The 16,592-nt window shown below is 27.2% G+C and overlaps 3 protein-coding genes across 4 annotated transcripts; 2 read left to right on the top strand and 1 right to left on the bottom strand.

Annotated features, from left to right (window-relative positions):
- The first annotated feature begins 36 nt into the window (after positions 1-36).
- LOC138937063 (actin nucleation-promoting factor WASL) lies at positions 37-6,485 on the top strand. The gene is made up of 7 exons (XM_070302947.1): positions 37-440; positions 993-1,273; positions 1,358-1,642; positions 1,716-1,998; positions 3,050-3,442; positions 4,437-4,689; positions 6,135-6,485. Exons 1-6 carry the CDS (start codon positions 345-347, stop codon positions 4,680-4,682), a joined length of 1,584 nt encoding a protein of 527 aa, XP_070159048.1. The 5' UTR covers positions 37-344; the 3' UTR covers positions 4,683-4,689; positions 6,135-6,485.
- Positions 6,486-8,133: 1,648 nt separating this feature from the next.
- LOC138937064 (RCC1-like G exchanging factor-like protein) lies at positions 8,134-10,683 on the top strand. Its single transcript, XM_070302948.1, has 8 exons — positions 8,134-8,392; positions 8,475-8,732; positions 8,852-9,146; positions 9,226-9,398; positions 9,486-9,647; positions 9,854-9,981; positions 10,066-10,197; positions 10,407-10,683. Exons 1-8 carry the CDS (start codon positions 8,257-8,259, stop codon positions 10,482-10,484), a joined length of 1,362 nt encoding a protein of 453 aa, XP_070159049.1. The 5' UTR covers positions 8,134-8,256; the 3' UTR covers positions 10,485-10,683.
- LOC138937062 (uncharacterized) lies at positions 10,673-16,017 on the bottom strand. Of its 2 annotated transcripts, XM_070302946.1 has the most exons (16): positions 15,947-15,981; positions 15,800-15,849; positions 14,808-15,000; positions 14,489-14,660; positions 14,190-14,368; positions 13,924-14,082; positions 13,635-13,795; positions 13,083-13,420; positions 12,788-12,899; positions 12,565-12,700; positions 12,329-12,468; positions 11,978-12,184; positions 11,702-11,851; positions 11,453-11,613; positions 11,148-11,364; positions 10,673-10,934 (listed from the first exon to the last, which is right to left on the bottom strand). In XM_070302946.1, the coding sequence occupies exons 2-16, from the start codon at positions 15,837-15,839 to the stop codon at positions 10,798-10,800; spliced, it is 2,502 nt and encodes an 833-aa protein (XP_070159047.1). In that variant the 5' UTR covers positions 15,840-15,849; positions 15,947-15,981; the 3' UTR covers positions 10,673-10,797. The 2 variants fall into 2 exon arrangements, with proteins under 2 accessions (XP_070159047.1, XP_070159046.1); XM_070302945.1 differs by having other exon boundaries at positions 15,800-16,017.
- Between the last annotated feature and the right edge of the window lie 575 nt (positions 16,018-16,592).

Below are 16,592 nucleotides of genomic sequence, written 5' to 3' on the forward strand. Positions count from 1 at the left end.
ATATATTCTGTATATCTATGACTTGTCGCAGTCGAATTTCCCCCGCTGGGCTGGCTGAATTTTTTTCAGTGCAGTGCAACGGTATTTGTCATCGACGAGTGAAGAAGTTCGATGTATTGGGAGTTGCTTTCATTGATTCGCGTTGTTTGAAAGTCTCTTATTCTCTTCCTTCTTATCGTGCCAGGGCTAGTCATTGCTGCGCATATGATTACGCGAATGGACTGATCGACGAGATGATTCAATGATGACGAGGAGAACGTTTTAAGTGCTAGAAAAGGAACAGCTTTAAACTGGGTGATATATATATATACTGCGACGAGATTCTAACCTTATTCGACGATAAGATGAAGTCGGGGAATACGGACAAACACAGAGGCACGATACTCTTAAAACCGGAGGAAAATGAACAGGTCTTTCAGCTGATAGGCAATCGGTGCCAGGTAAGACAAGCATTTTTTTTCCTTATTCTAAGGTTATATTCCAAAACGTCTTCTCCGAGGAAAATTTTACACGATAGCCGGCTTGAAAAAATCTCGGTATGATCATCGAACAAAATTTTTCTCAAAACATAACTTAAATAAAGAAATTAATATAATTTTCATGTGAAACGCGATTTAAATTCCCCGAGCTAGCAAGAGCCAAATGATAGTGCATAAATTTCGAGAAAAATTAATTTTTCTTGAAATTGATTTGAATTTTTCTTGAAATTGATTAATTTTTCTGAATAGTTATGCACAGGATATAAATTTTTCTTGGTGTGATATCGAGTATTTCGAAAAAAAAAAAATCTCACTTTAAGAGATTATACTTTTATTAAACCCCCGGAACCCCTCTTAAAGAAGCATAGATTAGAAAAATTTTAGTACAATATCACTAAATTGAGAATTTTTTAGTTGTATTAACCAATATCTTGACACATACATATTGATTTATTTAACATATATGTATGTAATGTTTTTTTTCCATACAGAATGGTTTATTTGTATTTTTAGTGTTTAGCAGCTGGTGTTATACAACTATATTTGACGGAACCTCCTTTACACAGAGATTGGATGAAAAAAGGTACAGGTATTATAACTCTAATAAGAGACAATCCGAGACGCAGTTTCTTTTTGCGACTGTATTGCTTGCAAAGAAAAGTAATGTTGTGGGAACACGAAGTTTATAATTCAATGGAATATAAAGCGCCAATATCATATTTTCATACATTTGAGGCAGAAGACTGCATGGCTGCATTTAACTTTGCAAGTGAGACTGAAGCTATTACATTAAGGTATGTTAACAGAATACAAAAATGCTTACAAACAAAACAAATTGATTGAAACATCTACAGGGAATACTTGATATATTTTTATAGAAACATACTTCTTGGTAAATTAAATGCTAAACGCCAGAGAAGACAAGAAAGAAAAGCGAAAGAAGTAGAACCTAGTGGCACTATATCCTGGAAAAATCAAACTAGTGTGTCAGCATTTACTGTTACATCAGGTTCTCCGGGTAATTTATCGAATGGTGCACCTACAGTTGGTGTTAATAGAAGTGCTTCAAGTAGTTCAATGTATAAAACAAAGAAGAAAAAAAATGAACAAGATCTTAAACGCAAATTAACAAAGGATGATATTGGTCTTCCTTCTAATTTCAGGTACAGATTTAAGATTTATTTTGTTTCATTCTATTACTTAGAGACATATGTATATTATTTTAATCTCTTGTAGGCATGTGGCACACTTGGGGTGGGATGTAAATAATAAAGGTCTGGAATTAGATTCTGTAGATTCACAATTACAACAATTTTTCAATAATGCTGGTGTATCGGAACATGAACTCCAAGATAAAGGCACTCGAAAATTTATCTATGATTTTATTGAAAGGAATGGAGGTATGAGCGCAGTGCAAGAAGATATTCGGCCATTGGCTAATACAAAAAGTACTATTCAGCCTCCTGCATTGCCACAAAGGCAGGAATATCCTCCACCTGTTCCAGCGCGAACAATACCTGTGAGTTTTATTCCGATATAACCTATGTTAATTATTAAAATTTTGTCAATTAACATGTTTTATTTTTTGCTCTATATTATTTGGTATAAAATTAATAATGAAGTAATAGGCTATAATAAAACGAGTTTTTTAACAAGATAAATAAAATAAGTACAATTAATAATATATAGAATGTCTCAATTTTTATTGACGCATTGAAATTTCTCCAAAACTATGCAAGATACCAAAATATATTTTTTTAGTGTTATATGGTTTTGAGAAAGTTTTTATTTAAAAAATTTATTTATAGTCTTTCTTATAATGAATTCATTAATTTATGATTTGATGTTTTAGAATGTCCTATTTTAATACAAACGAGCGAATATCTTGTAAACTAAACATTACGGACGAAAAATGTTTTAGATAAAAATTAAAGACTTTTAAGAGAAACTTAACTATTGACATATAGAATAGACTACTGATGTCAATGGAAGGGATAATCGCACGATCAGCAGTACTGCTGATTTTTTGCCAACCAATTAGGCTTTGTTAGAAAGAGATTATTGTAGCTTATGTCAAAATGTTTTCAAAATAATATGATCAAATTTTTTTTTGTTAAGAAAATCTTGAGTTATAAGCCATGAAAATTAATTTCGGAAAGCAATGTTATCATATATGAATAAATTTCGCATTAAAAACAGTATTTAATTTTTATTATTATTATAAAAAATTAGATATTCTCAAAATCATTAAATAATAAGGGTAATATTTAGAAAAATAGAACATTTTTGAAAAATCTAAGTGATATTTTTCTAAAAAGCAATATGATAAAATTTTTATTAAAACTTTTTTTGTATCTAACCTAACCAAATTATTTTTGAGACATCGTTTCAGTCTCTAAATATATGAAAAAGCATTTCTAAAAACATGTGTCTTTTATTTTTAAATTACTTTATAACGTATCCAAAACTTATCAAAGTCGGAGTAAAATACATGTTCTTTTTGTTAGTGTATATTAATATATTATTTAATGTATATCTCAATAAAAATATTATTTATATGTGTATTTCAGCATCAAACACGCAGTGCTCCGCCTTTACCTCCAAATCGTCTTAGCGTATCTTCTCCATCACCAAGTGTGCCATCAAGCTTATCTCTGAATACATCTGCGAACGCTTTGTCTAATATCCCATCAATACATAGAACTTTACCATCGAGACCACCACCACCCAATATAACTATAGCACCGGTTCTTCCTCCACCTCCGCCTCCGCCTCCACCCACTCCTCCCTCTAGAACCAATTCGAATATTTCCATGCCACCTCCACCACCACCTTTACCGGATACAAGTAACACCAACAGCATAACAATTAACACAAACGCTACCAATAACAACAATGAAGAGTTGATCACTGATCTTAGACCAATGCTTATGGAATCTATTAGAAGCGGTACAACTTTAAGGGTATGTATGCTCATAGAAATGAATGATCTTGTTATTAGAAAAAAATCAGTTTTTTTTTTTTTTTTTTTATATATATATAAGAATTTTAAACTAAATTGAATGTATTATAGTCATGTAGAAAAAAATTAACTGTCGGTTATGTTAGAGTTTTAGATTTTTGTTGCAAAATTGCTGAATATGTTTAATGTTGTGCATCATTAATCAACTTTATCAAATAAATTTCAATAAATAATTATTTTATTTTCAGTTTAATACCAAAATTAATTATAAATAATGAATCTTTTAATATTATAAAATATTCGAACATAGATTTCTATTGGAAATCAAAAGAATTAGAGTATTGTCATATTTTTGCTCTCTATTTCTCTCTCTCTTGTATATTTTTTGGTTAATATTTTAATATTATATATACTGATTTGCTATGCGGCGTTTTACTTTTATCAATAATAACAGCTTTACTTTCTATTTATTATTTATTAATTATTTATTTATTTATTTGTTTTAATTGCGAAATAAATTCTATTGCGCCCTACACACTGCGCTAGTTCCTAATTGTCTATTATAATTACCTTTTCTTTTTATTATATTTTAAAATATTGTGTAGTAAAAGGGGAAATATAGAATAATGATGTAAAATATAAAAAAATTAGAATTATATTTCCCTCCAGTTGTTGAATGAAAAAGGAAAGTATTAATGTTATTTAATATGTAATAATTTTTTAGATATTTAAATATAGTAGAGAGTATAGTAGAAAAAAAGAGAGAAACACAAGCAAAGGGAAAAGAGGGAAAAGGGTAAAACGAAAAAGAAGGAAGGAGGAAGAGAGAGGAAAAAGTTTCTAAATGTAGTTTTAACAAATTAATAAAATTATTATTTTTTCTTTTAAATTAATTTCGTAAAAATTAAAAATAAAGGTAAAAAGACTTCAATTGTAGTTTTAATTCTGTGGTATAAAAAACACATTGTCAGTTTAAAAAATATTTTATTTTTTAGAAAGTTAACAAGATGGAAACAAAATCAGCATTGATTCAAGAGGATTCAAGAGGGGAGCTGCTTCGACAAATACGAGAGGGCATTGAATTGAAACCTGTTCCAAACGAAGTAAAAGCGAATACGGAACCTCGTGGTGGCCTGGCTGGTGCGTTATCCAGGGCTCTAGCTGAACGATCTCGTGCAATTCATAGTGAAAGTGAAGAATCGACTAGTGATACTACTGATGATGATGAATGGGATGATTAAATCATAGGTTAGTAAACAAATTTTTTTTTATACATTTTAGTCATATAAAAATATTATTTGTTCTATTTCGTATTATATATTGTATTTATTTTTTTTTTTTTATTAAAGGCAATAATGTTTCAGATAAAAATATAATTAATAGACTACAATAAAATAAACTACTGTGATAAACATATTATCGATAAAAAAATTATCAAAGTTAACTATAAATATGTAATATAAATAACTGAATTTTCATGTCTAAAGAAGAAAGTGTAAATCAGATAAAAATATTTAAAAGAAGCAACTCTTATATAGATACATAATTGAAAATAAAGGCTGTACAGCCTAAAGCAGGTAAGGGCAGATTATAATTAACATTTTACAAAAGAGAGAGAAGAGAAGAGATTATAATGTGACATAAATGTCAGTAACTATTCTTTCTTTAATACTATTATGATTATAATTATTTTTTTAATTAAATAGATATATTTGTGAAATATTTCTTCATGAAAAATTATTTTATTTTAAAATATCTATACAGCGTACAATCTATAAATTTCAATTTATTATTACTATTATTATTATTATTGATTCTTTTTACTTGGTTTCTTTTGACATATTTTTACAAAACTATCCGTTTCGCAAAAAAAAATGAAGAAAGTAATAATAAAGTTTTCGCCGTGATTGCACTGTCTATATAATCCATAAAATTCGAGTAAATTCGTGAATTAGTTACTGTCACATGATGAAAAATTGTAACATCATAAAGTATAAAATAAGTTTTTAGTAATTTTTACACATTACATGAAAAGAGATAGAAAAGTATAGATCTCGTTTCGAGTACCGAAAGTATCGAGCAATGTGAAGTATTCCATATATACAGGATATATCTGAAATGATGCACTAAACTTTAGGAGCATATTCTAGAGATCAAAATAAGACTTTTTTTCCTATGAACATGGGTTCGCAAATGAACCCTTCTCCGAGCTAGAGGCCCCTAAAGTTTGGGGAAAAATTTAAAAATTGGCTATATTTCAGAAAAAAAAATGGCAGAAGGTTGAAATTTGGTATAGCCCAGTAAATTATGAAGTAAAATAAGCCACTAAAATGAAAAAATATTCAATTTTATACATTTTCGAATTTTAGCTCAGAGGGTGGTTCATTTGCGGACCCATATTCATAAGAAAAAAAAGTCTTATTTTGATCTCTAGAATACGCTCCTAAAATTTAGTACATCATTTCAGATACACCCTGTATCAAGTGCACATATAATTTTTAAACAAAATTAAAATGCTTATCATCTATTGATAAATAGTAACATGTAGTTTTATTGTCAAGAACAATAAATGATTAATTAATTTTATTTATTGTATGTTTTATTCTGATAATCAATTTATTTTAATAATAATCTTAAGTTTATTTTAAATTGTGCTGTTCTCTTAAATACATATATTTTATTATATGATGTAGATATCGAATATGGAAATTCAACAGCAAGAGAAGTCATCAGAAGAACAATGCAAGGCATAAAATATATAGTTTTGCCACTATGGAGAAATCCTAGTCAGAAAAAAATAATATAACATATTAATTATTATATATTTTATTATATTTTATACAATTTCATCTCCAAACTATATCTATTATCCAAACTGGATCCATGTTTCCTTTCATATTTACATTGTTTGACTAGTATATATATTTAGTATGTATGTCATTTATAAACTTAAAATCCTAATAGTATTATCATTATTATTATATACAAATAAATAGAAAAAATTTATACTCATTTGTAACAATAATATAAAACAGTAAGATATTCAAGCTCATGTTTGTTGATAAATAAATATAACGAGAATATGAAATTGCAAAAGAATTTTAATTTGCATATACTTGAATAAAGAATGCAAATAATAAAGCACATTTGAAAGTGTAACAAACATATTATTTACATATATGGTCAATAGTGCATTTTTTATTAGTTACAATGCATGACATATAATAATTATGGATAATTTTTATTTTATATTTTTACAGGTTATATAATAACCTATATATTAATAAGGGCAAAAAATATTGCCTTTTTTATGTTTCTTCTGAAATAGTAATAACTGTGTTTGTAAAATATTTTAAATATTATTATAAACATTTTACAGAATATATATTTTTTGATCATTTTTAACTATATTTTTCTAATAATTTTCAGTAAAAAGAATTAAAAATATCTTATGAATTAAATAGAAATAGGACATAGAAGTTTATTAAAATTTATTAAAAATCTGTTAGAATTTATTTCATTTGTATTTTTGTTCACGATTTTTAATCATTTATAAAATTAAAAAATTGAAATTAACTGTCATCAAAGTTTTTGTTATGAAAAAATCAATTTCAAGTAGATCAAAGAATATATATTTGCAGATTTTGGTGTAGTATTTTTGTAAAGTTCTGTATAATTTTATTCATTAATTTGAAATAATTTTTATTTATGATATTATACACGCACGTAAATTCAAAACAAATATTTTAAACATAAAACTAATATGTTTGAAAACAATATTTCCTAAGATTTTTATAGAACTGGCATAATTCTAAATTAATAGAGACAAGAAAGCTTGAACATTTATAATACACATAATAAAATGAATAGTATAGATATATTTTAGATATAGATCAGGTTCCGGGATAATACAAATAATGCCCAGCTTGGCAAATAATGACTCTCAATGATTTCGTTACTCCGAATATGACAACAAAATTAAAATAATAATATGTTTTATTTACAAAGGCAACATACAATTTTATTTTTACATGATACATATATTTTTATGCATTATTAATAATTTATATATTTTTTCTTTTGCATAAAGTGCATGGAATTTTTTATAGAATTTAGGAGAAAAAATAACAAATTCAATATTTTACAAGAAAATGATACGAAATGTAATGAAACTTTGTAAAACTATTTTTATATATGTTAATGGAATTTACAGGTACGCGCATTTCTTTCTTTCCTGCCTTAAATTATGATATACAATTGAAATTATACAAATAATATTACATATATATATTAAAATAATTTTTATTGTTTATTTAATAATTTTATACTTATATATATTTTATATATTTTATATTATCAATTAAAAATTAATTTGAACTTTATGCTAATTATTTGCATACATTGTTTTTTTTAAGATTCCTGTTTATTATATTAGCCATATGAAACTATACATAATGTTAGAAGCGAAAAATCGTGTATATTCTTTTCTTGCGGAAATTGTATATGCGTGTATGCGTGCACACAATATTTTACGAAAGTTTATATTTCAAACTTTTAATTAAATCGATACTCGCAAATGTTATTACCTCTTTTCCGCTGATTGGTGGAATGCTGATTGGTTAGCTCGACGCTGCATTACTTCAGCTTTCAGTATCGAAGTTAGCGATCTAGTATGATATTAAAAGTCTATGGTCTTGTAACTTGTGTTTTTTACATTTTGAACAACTGTTTTGATACTCTGATTTATTTGATTTATTAGTGAACGAAAAAAGAAAAGGAATGAGAAAAATGAAAATAACTATTTAACACTCAAATATGTTTCGAGATATCTTAGGAAAACTAATGTTCAACACAGGAAGGAATTATTTGAAATTTGTAAGGGAAGCCAGAATTTTACATTTAGACAGTCGGAAGTGTATACCTCAAAAGCCTGAACTTAAAACATTACCAAGTAAGAAAATAACAGAGTTATGTGTATTTCACATATTTACTTGTGATTACTCACATTAAATCTGCATACTGTGTGTTTACAGTTTTTCAATATCCAGTAAGTCAAGAAGATACTCGTAGGGTTTATGTATGGGGTCTTGCAGGACATGGAGCTCTTGGGGAAATAAAAGCATTGCGAAAAAATACAATTTCATATCTCTCCAAGCCAAAGAGATTACAGTTTGCTGAACAATACAAAGTAACAGATATTGCTTGTGGATATGGTTTTACAGTTTATGCTGTACAGTCTTCAGATAAAAATATTATTTATGGAACTGGAATAAATACAGATTCGCAACTTGGTAATTAGGAATTGAACTTTCTATTTTAGCTTCGTATTAAAATTATTAAATTATTTTTGTTTTATTCAAAACAAGTTTTGATCTTGAAAATTGTATTACAAGCTATTTTCCTGTAATAGGTTTTAATGAAACTGACAAAAGATTTCCTGATAATATGGTGTTTATTCCAAGACCAATAAATTTGCCATTGCTGAAAGAGAATGCTTCAACAAAAGTTATAGACATGGCTGCTGGGAGAGCACATTTGTTAATATTAACAACTGAAGGTTTATTCACATTGGGCAACAATGCATATGGTCAATGTGGTAGGCCAATTATACTGAATGAAAATTATGAGAAAAACAAGGTTGTTCATCATATACCTAATATTAAAGGACATAAAATTACTGCAGTGGCAGCTGGTCAAGATCATAGGTATAAAATTCTGATTCAATATTACATAATTGCAATTTTTTCTTATATATTTTTCTCATTACCATTATATATATAACAGCATACTCTTGACAGAGATAGGTGAGGTATATACATTTGGCTGGGGTGCCGATGGACAAACAGGTCTTGCGCATTATCGAAATGAACATCGACCAAGTTTAGTTAAAGGTGATCTGGCTGGACAGCATATAATCAAAGTTGCTTGCATTGCTGATTGTGTATTAGCTCTTAGTGGTATGTACGAATATATTTTTTTCTAGATTTAATATAAATAATTTATAAAAAACCAAAGCAAATGAGTGAAAAATATTTCTGCTTAAGATAAAGGGAAAATCTATGGTTGGGGTAATTCAGAGTACGGACAATTACCAATCAAAGGAGATAGTTGTCAAGTAAATATTGCTACAGAATTAAATATACCTCAAGAATTAGGACATATTACAGACATTGCAACAGGTGGATGTTCTTGCATGATTTTAAACAGTAGGTATTAATATATAATTTATAGTATTATAAATCAACTTTGTTTTATTGATTATTATTCATACTTTCAATTAAAAAAAGACACTAAAACTTTTACTAAGATCTTATTTGAAAATATTAAATTTTTTTACATCAGTTTTCATTTATTTTGTGTACCATGTATGTGCTAATATATCCTTGCACCAATTAATATATTTACATTATAGATGCTGGTAATGTCTATGTATGGGGATATGGTATACTTGGTCTTGGTCCTCAAGTGCAGAAAATATTAAAACCAACTATGATTCCTCCTACATTATTTGGCAATAATGTATATAATCGTGATATCAAGGTAATTAAAATAATATAAAATTTAAAAAAACCGGAAACTTTTTAATATATTTTTTGTTCATAAATCTATTTTTTACATACATAGATAATAAAAATATATTGTGGGATTAGTCAATTAGCAGCACTAACCAATTCAGGAGATTTATATATGTGGGGTAACAACAAATTTGGATCATTGGGACTAGGACATATAAAGGATCAATTCTTCCCTTTGAGGGTAAAGTTTTATTTTATATATATATAAAATTTTCAATCCATTATTCTGGTGCTCCCTGTTAACTGTCACAAATGTGATCTGGGACACTCTGCATATTTTATTTAAAAAAATAAGTAAAAGGATAAAGTAATAGGACATAAATACATAATATATCTATGATCTTTATATGAGAATTTTGCATATAGTAATCTGTGATCTTTTTATAATAGGTAGCAGTAGGAGCTCAAGTAAAAAAGGTTGCCTGTGGAGTGGATCATACAGTGACTCTTTGTAAACCTTACATTTAAAAGTGCAACTCTCTTCATTACATGCCGATTTATTTATATAAACAAATTTATATATAATTTTTTGTTTTAACATATTTACTTTCAACAATACACATGCGCGCGCACACACACATACACATACAAATAATACAATAATTACAAAATGTTTCATAAACATGTAAAAGTGTAAAATAATAAAATACATGCGATATGATTTATTGAGCTGATATGAATTAATTTAGCATTTGACTAATGTTGAACATACATATGTCAAAACTTTAATTTTGCTTATTTTTTATAAAAGTTAATTTATGTAATATTTTGGTATTGTGTATTATAGAAAGATATAAATGGTACTTATGATTAGGGCAGAAATGCTTAGCATATTTATATGTGCACTACTTACACATACCAGATTCTCATAGGAAATAGTGTATTTTATCATGTGAGGGAATCTGCATATCTTTGTATCTAAAGAAAATAGATATTATATTAGAAAATATATAAAAAAAGAAATATACGAAATTATTAATAAATATTATTTATTTATAAATAATATTTAATTATTATTAATTATTTATTATTTATAACTATATATAAAAATATATTTTTTTTTAAGTTACAAATTATTATTACAGACATTTAATTTTTCAAATTTAAATTATTACTCTTTCCTGTGTTTACCTGCACATTGGTAATTTATGACTGAAGAATTGGCTGTTATTGATAGATATAATGGATTGCAGAGATGGATTAAACCAGCTTCATCACAAGAAAATGTAACAGTATGACTGTTACTACTTATTGATGCACAAGATACACTTGTATCTTCTATCACATTAAAATTTATGAAATGTCGCGAGGTGCATACTTTAAGATTACCCCAATCAGAGCCTTCAATCTATATGTAAAGTATTATTTATAAAATATAAAAATTATTTTCTCTCTATATTATGTGACTAAAACGTGGCTTATGAAAAGAGGTTTACCTTTATCGTAGAAATATGATCGCTATCGGTAGAAAAGAAATAATTCGGATGCAATTTATAAGAAACTATCGTAGCTGGTTCAATATAATCGATAAATGAATTGGAAGATCCAACAACAGAATAATCGGCTCCACATTGTGTATTAATCAAGCGTTGTGGAACTGTGATGACACAATGTGTGTGAAAATTATATTTTGCAGAATTCAAAAGAAATATTAAACTATATGGTAAATTAGCTCGTATATCTACCTTGCTTTATTCTCAAAATTAAATCAACAATTGTTGAAGCTCCTTGTATATTATCTACAGCAGTGGTGGAAAATAAATCACTTATTGGATTACTTACAAAATCTGACCATCTGTCCTTTGATCCATATGTCAATATAAGTAATACAGTGTCTGCAATAAGAATTTATGTAATTCTTTAAATTTGTAATGATTCAAAAAGTGAATGGAATATATCGGTGAATTAAGGTCAATAAAACCAATTTTAGCTCGTAGTTTTCATAAGAATCGAAGATTCACCTGGTATTTGCTCATGCATTTTTTTTATCTGTTCTATACAGTATTCCTTGTCAGTATCGGGAACAGATGATTGATATGGAATAATCAAAACTACATTAGATTTTGCTTGTCCAAGACCATAACGTTCATCGTCTAATTTCTTTTTTTGTAAAGAAATTAATTTCTCTAATAATTTAGCGAAATCCAAGGGCGAGCTACTGCTACTAACTGAAGAAAAGAAAAAAGAGTTTTAATTTCCATCATATATATATATATATATATATATATATATATATATATACCATATATATATAATAATAATAATATAACATACATTCAATATCTAATATCATTATTAAACAATATACATACCATTTTTATAATTTGTTATATTATAATAACCAAAATCTAAAATACTGTTAGTAGTATTGATTATGATATTACTATCATGACCATTAATAATTGTATATTGACTATTATATCGATTTATTTCCATTTTATCCAATATATTTCTATAAAAAAAGATAAAATATATATATTTGTACATCGTAATTATAATTTCTATCCTTTTTTATAGCAATTTATATTTGTATATAAATTATACTTACGCAATGATTGGTTGTATCAAATCAAAAGGCCATGTTGTATCAATGATAATTGTTAGATCAACAGCGATTTGAATAACGTTACTGAAACTTCCTATTTCTGCATCTTGACAGGATGGATCTTTATTCATTGAAGAATCTTGAAAAATTATATGCCAATTTACATCTTATTGTTCTACGAAAATATTTAATTCCCCTAAATAATAAGAGATAACGCAATACTTACGAATATATTGAGATAGTTCGTTCGCCGCTTGCGTTGCAAATCTTTTGGTTACATCGTCGTCCATCGTAGCCTTATGTAAATATTCCTCTAAGACTAACGAAGCACTATATGTCTATAAATGAAGCACAAGTTTGTTAACATATATTTATAATATTAATAATTCATAATCATTTATAATACTAATAATTCTTAAAAGTTATTCCATGTCTATATACGCGCTCTATATTTTTAATGATTTTTTCTTATTAATTAACTTTATAGCTCATATATAATAATACTACGTAATATATATTACCTGCATACTTAATGTCGAATTTTCTGTAAGTGTTGTAAATAACGTTTTTCGATTACAAGCTCTAATTGAAGGATTGAACAATCCGCGGGTACTATAATACATATTTAAAATCTGTGATAATTTTAAAGTAGGTATTTTCGAATATAAAGATTCAATTTCGTTAGCGAGAATTAATCCATCAAGACCTCCTCTGATTTCCGCTGTAGTAAATTGCAATTTTTCATTAGAGTTAAGAAAATACCAACGAGGCACAAATGACGAATTCCAATTTCCATTTACACCCACGTTAAGTTTCTCGTTTGTAGGACCCTGTATTAAAGTAACTTCTGCCAAGTCACCTGTATAATATATACATATATATAAATTTTTTGTAATGTTTTCATCAAATGTATTCAATAATAATAAAAGAATTAGTAAAATGCGATAATTTAAAAGATATACGAGATCAGGCTTATAATTAATCAATTTAATTCTAAGTTTCTATTCTTGATTCTCTTGAAAATCTCTACATATTACAAGCACAGAACAAGCGAGAAAAGATAAATGTATCACCGGCCAAGGTTGCAATCCATCTATTATCCAATAATAACTTTGACAGATTTGCTTTTCTCTCTGGTGATTCATTGGGAAACACTTTTGAGAGCTCCACTATTTCAGGTTGCAATCCAGCAGCTATACCAGCGATTAGTGGCCCAGCAGAAACTGGACCCCAGCTATAAAAATTCGTTCAAAACGTTGTGTTACTAGATTGAAAATTATATAATAGATTTTCTTTTTTTGTGAAAATGGATGTGTCATCCTATATTGCACATAAAAAAATTAGAATATAAAATCTATATACTTAGTTTTTATAACACCATTTTCCACAGGACATCTGCTTCTTGGCGGGAATGCGAGAAGCCGGGCATTTTTCGGATGATTCGGAGGTAATTCTGGATAAAATGCATTTGGATCAATCGTATCTTCCGTAATTCCATTTTTGTGATTTGTAATAACATCACTATATGTACAAAAAAAAAATTTATAAATAAATATGCATGCATATAATTAAATTCTCATTATATATATGTAATTAATATTATATAATTACTACGCTATTATATTTACATTTGTTCAGGTGTTAAGGTCTCTACTTCATCGGGAATATTGATGTTTGTATTAATAGAATGATTGTTGTCTACGCTTCTCGCATATCTATACGCATTGTCAGCGTACCTACATACTGTCCCTTCGTCACCTCTTTCAAAGATTTCGATACTGCTGGATAGCATGAAATGAAGAGTACACTATAAAATATTAGAGATAAAAAAGTTTTATAATAATGTAAAATATTATTTTGGGAAATTACATATTTCTTATCTTCTACATCTGAATAGCGAAGTACGAGTTTTTAGTATTAAGCTTACTCTTTCAACATCACTGATTATGTCATAAGGAAGTACGTAAGGTGCGATTGTCTTTTCCGGTATAAAGCGAAGTATTTGCAAATATTTTTGAGCTTGTCCAGCTGCTCTGTATGGTAATACACCGGATTGCTGTAGGACGGTTGGATTCTTTTCTATCCCATCTTGGCGAAATCTATGATTTTTTATGAGATACATCAATGTAATTTTAGTAATTTTAGTAAATGTCTTTTTATCATGAGGGAAGGAGGATGTAAATACTTTTTTCTAATTTATAACTTTTTTCTGTCTTTTTTTAAATATTATTACAAAAAAAATTTACCTATGCATAATTCCGATGGTCAAGCTTTGTAAATCCATGTTCAAGTTTTCTTTGTTTTCGATCTTTTCAAGAATTGCAATTAATGTATTTAACGTATGGGGTAATCTATTATCTTTCTCTAAAAGATATCTATTTTCATAACATTCTCGAAGCGTTGATGCAACATTTCGATACGTATCTTGTGCGAAAATGCCTGAAATAATTAGTTTACACGTGAGTGTGTGCACATTGTATCATAAATCGTGGTACAGGCGATCGCAAAGGTAATTCCTCATACAAATGCAAATCGAAAATATAAAGTACAATTAATCTTTTCACGCATACACACCAGGCTTTTTTCGAAGAAATTAACTTTGAAGATCTATCGAATACGTATGAAAATCTTGAAAAAAAATATTATTCTATATTTTCAGATTTTCTTTATCCATTACAGCAGGACTAATGATTTTCGATACACTCTGTATATGTACATGTATATTAATTGTGTGTGTATTTAGATACAGAATATCCCGTAATTGATGATACAATTTACGAATGACTTTACAATGATTCTATACGAAAAAAATGAGTCGAAAATGTAGAATAAAATTTTTTCATATATGAAGATTTATTTCCAAGAAAATTTATTTTAAGATTTGAACAAATTCATAACATATATTTGTTTTTAATTTTGGATGATCTCTAATTACCTTTAAGCATAAAAAAAGCATATTGTGCGTTACCATTTTCACAATTTTTAAAATTAATTTTGTCGAAAACAAAATCTTGTATCAAATAAATCTATTCTACATTTTTAATTAAATTTTTTTATGTAGAGTTACATATTACTTTCCTATCAATACCGGAGAACATTGTGTGTATATAAAAAATTATATATAAAATTTTATACACACACGCAGAATATCATCTTGTAATAACTTTCCATCATTTTTAACAAACACGCTATATTAAAATTAATGCATCAGAAATATTTGAAATAATATGTTTCTTACCAGGGAGAAATAGAATAATCCAGGAGTATAATCTAATCATTTTGCGACCGCTAAAAATCGAAGACAAAATGTATTGGATTCTGAATCGTTATTTTTATTTTTAAATTAACACAGAGTGAAAGAGAGAGAGAGCAAGAAGAATATTACATTTATTTCGAAATAAAAAAACTTGTTCAGCACTTTTGCTTTTATGTAAGAAAGACACGGTATCCCTTTGGTTTCACTTAACAAGGTACTATACCACACCTTTTCAGAGACATAGGAATACCTACTATCACTATCAAAAGATAAGATACGGTATGTTATGAGTAATTGTCCCCCACTCTCATTTGTAGAAATAATCTTTATTATAGAATATCCCAATTATTTGATAGATATATATTATATATACGAGATTTTGATATCATTAATTATCATAAAAACAAAATTAAACAAAATTATTTCATGTTCATTCATATATAGATGACATATATATATTCGATATACATATATTTTATATGTATGTGTAAAATCAAGTCAGAAAATTTTTTATTCATAAATTAAATAATTATGATATACATCATTAATAGATAATATTAAACAGATATTTTATTTTGTGAGATACAATAGTTTATATATATATATATAAAAATATGTTTCTATAAAATATATAAAAGCATTTATAAAAAAATATATATATTGCGCACGCAGGTAGTCAGTTATCTTATCAGTATCAAAGTAGAACATTTAATCTTACTATATCTTCATAATGTGAATCATCATTGGATAGTATATACGAGTCAGGTGTAACATG

This window comes from Polyergus mexicanus, unplaced genomic scaffold (assembly GCF_030449975.1).
Source record: "Polyergus mexicanus isolate NDT 795.1 unplaced genomic scaffold, iyPolMexi1.0 SCAF_10, whole genome shotgun sequence".
NCBI classification, from domain to species: Eukaryota; Metazoa; Arthropoda; class Insecta; order Hymenoptera; family Formicidae; genus Polyergus; species Polyergus mexicanus.

What these genes read in the sequence shown, in the direction of transcription:
- LOC138937063 (XM_070302947.1), top strand. Translation starts at nt 345, where the DNA reads ATGAAGTCGGGGAATACGGACAAACACAGAGGCACGATACTCTTAAAA. An exon ending in TGATAGGCAATCGGTGCCAG is followed by an intron (nt 441 to 992) that starts GTAAGACAAGCA and finishes TTGTATTTTTAG; the next exon opens with TGTTTAGCAGCTGGTGTTAT. An exon ending in TTCCAGCGCGAACAATACCT is followed by an intron (nt 1,999 to 3,049) that starts GTGAGTTTTATT and finishes TGTGTATTTCAG; the next exon opens with CATCAAACACGCAGTGCTCC.
- LOC138937064 (XM_070302948.1), top strand. Translation starts at nt 8,257, where the DNA reads ATGTTTCGAGATATCTTAGGAAAACTAATGTTCAACACAGGAAGGAAT. An exon ending in AAATACAGATTCGCAACTTG is followed by an intron (nt 8,733 to 8,851) that starts GTAATTAGGAAT and finishes TTCCTGTAATAG; the next exon opens with GTTTTAATGAAACTGACAAA. An exon ending in ATCAATTCTTCCCTTTGAGG is followed by an intron (nt 10,198 to 10,406) that starts GTAAAGTTTTAT and finishes TTTTTATAATAG; the next exon opens with GTAGCAGTAGGAGCTCAAGT.
- LOC138937062 (XM_070302945.1), bottom strand. Translation starts at nt 15,839, where the DNA reads ATGATTAGATTATACTCCTGGATTATTCTATTTCTCCCTG. An exon ending in GATTATTCTATTTCTCCCTG is followed by an intron (nt 15,001 to 15,799) that starts GTAAGAAACATA and finishes TAATTATTTCAG; the next exon opens with GCATTTTCGCACAAGATACG. An exon ending in TATAACAAATTATAAAAATG is followed by an intron (nt 12,185 to 12,328) that starts GTATGTATATTG and finishes TCTTTTCTTCAG; the next exon opens with TTAGTAGCAGTAGCTCGCCC.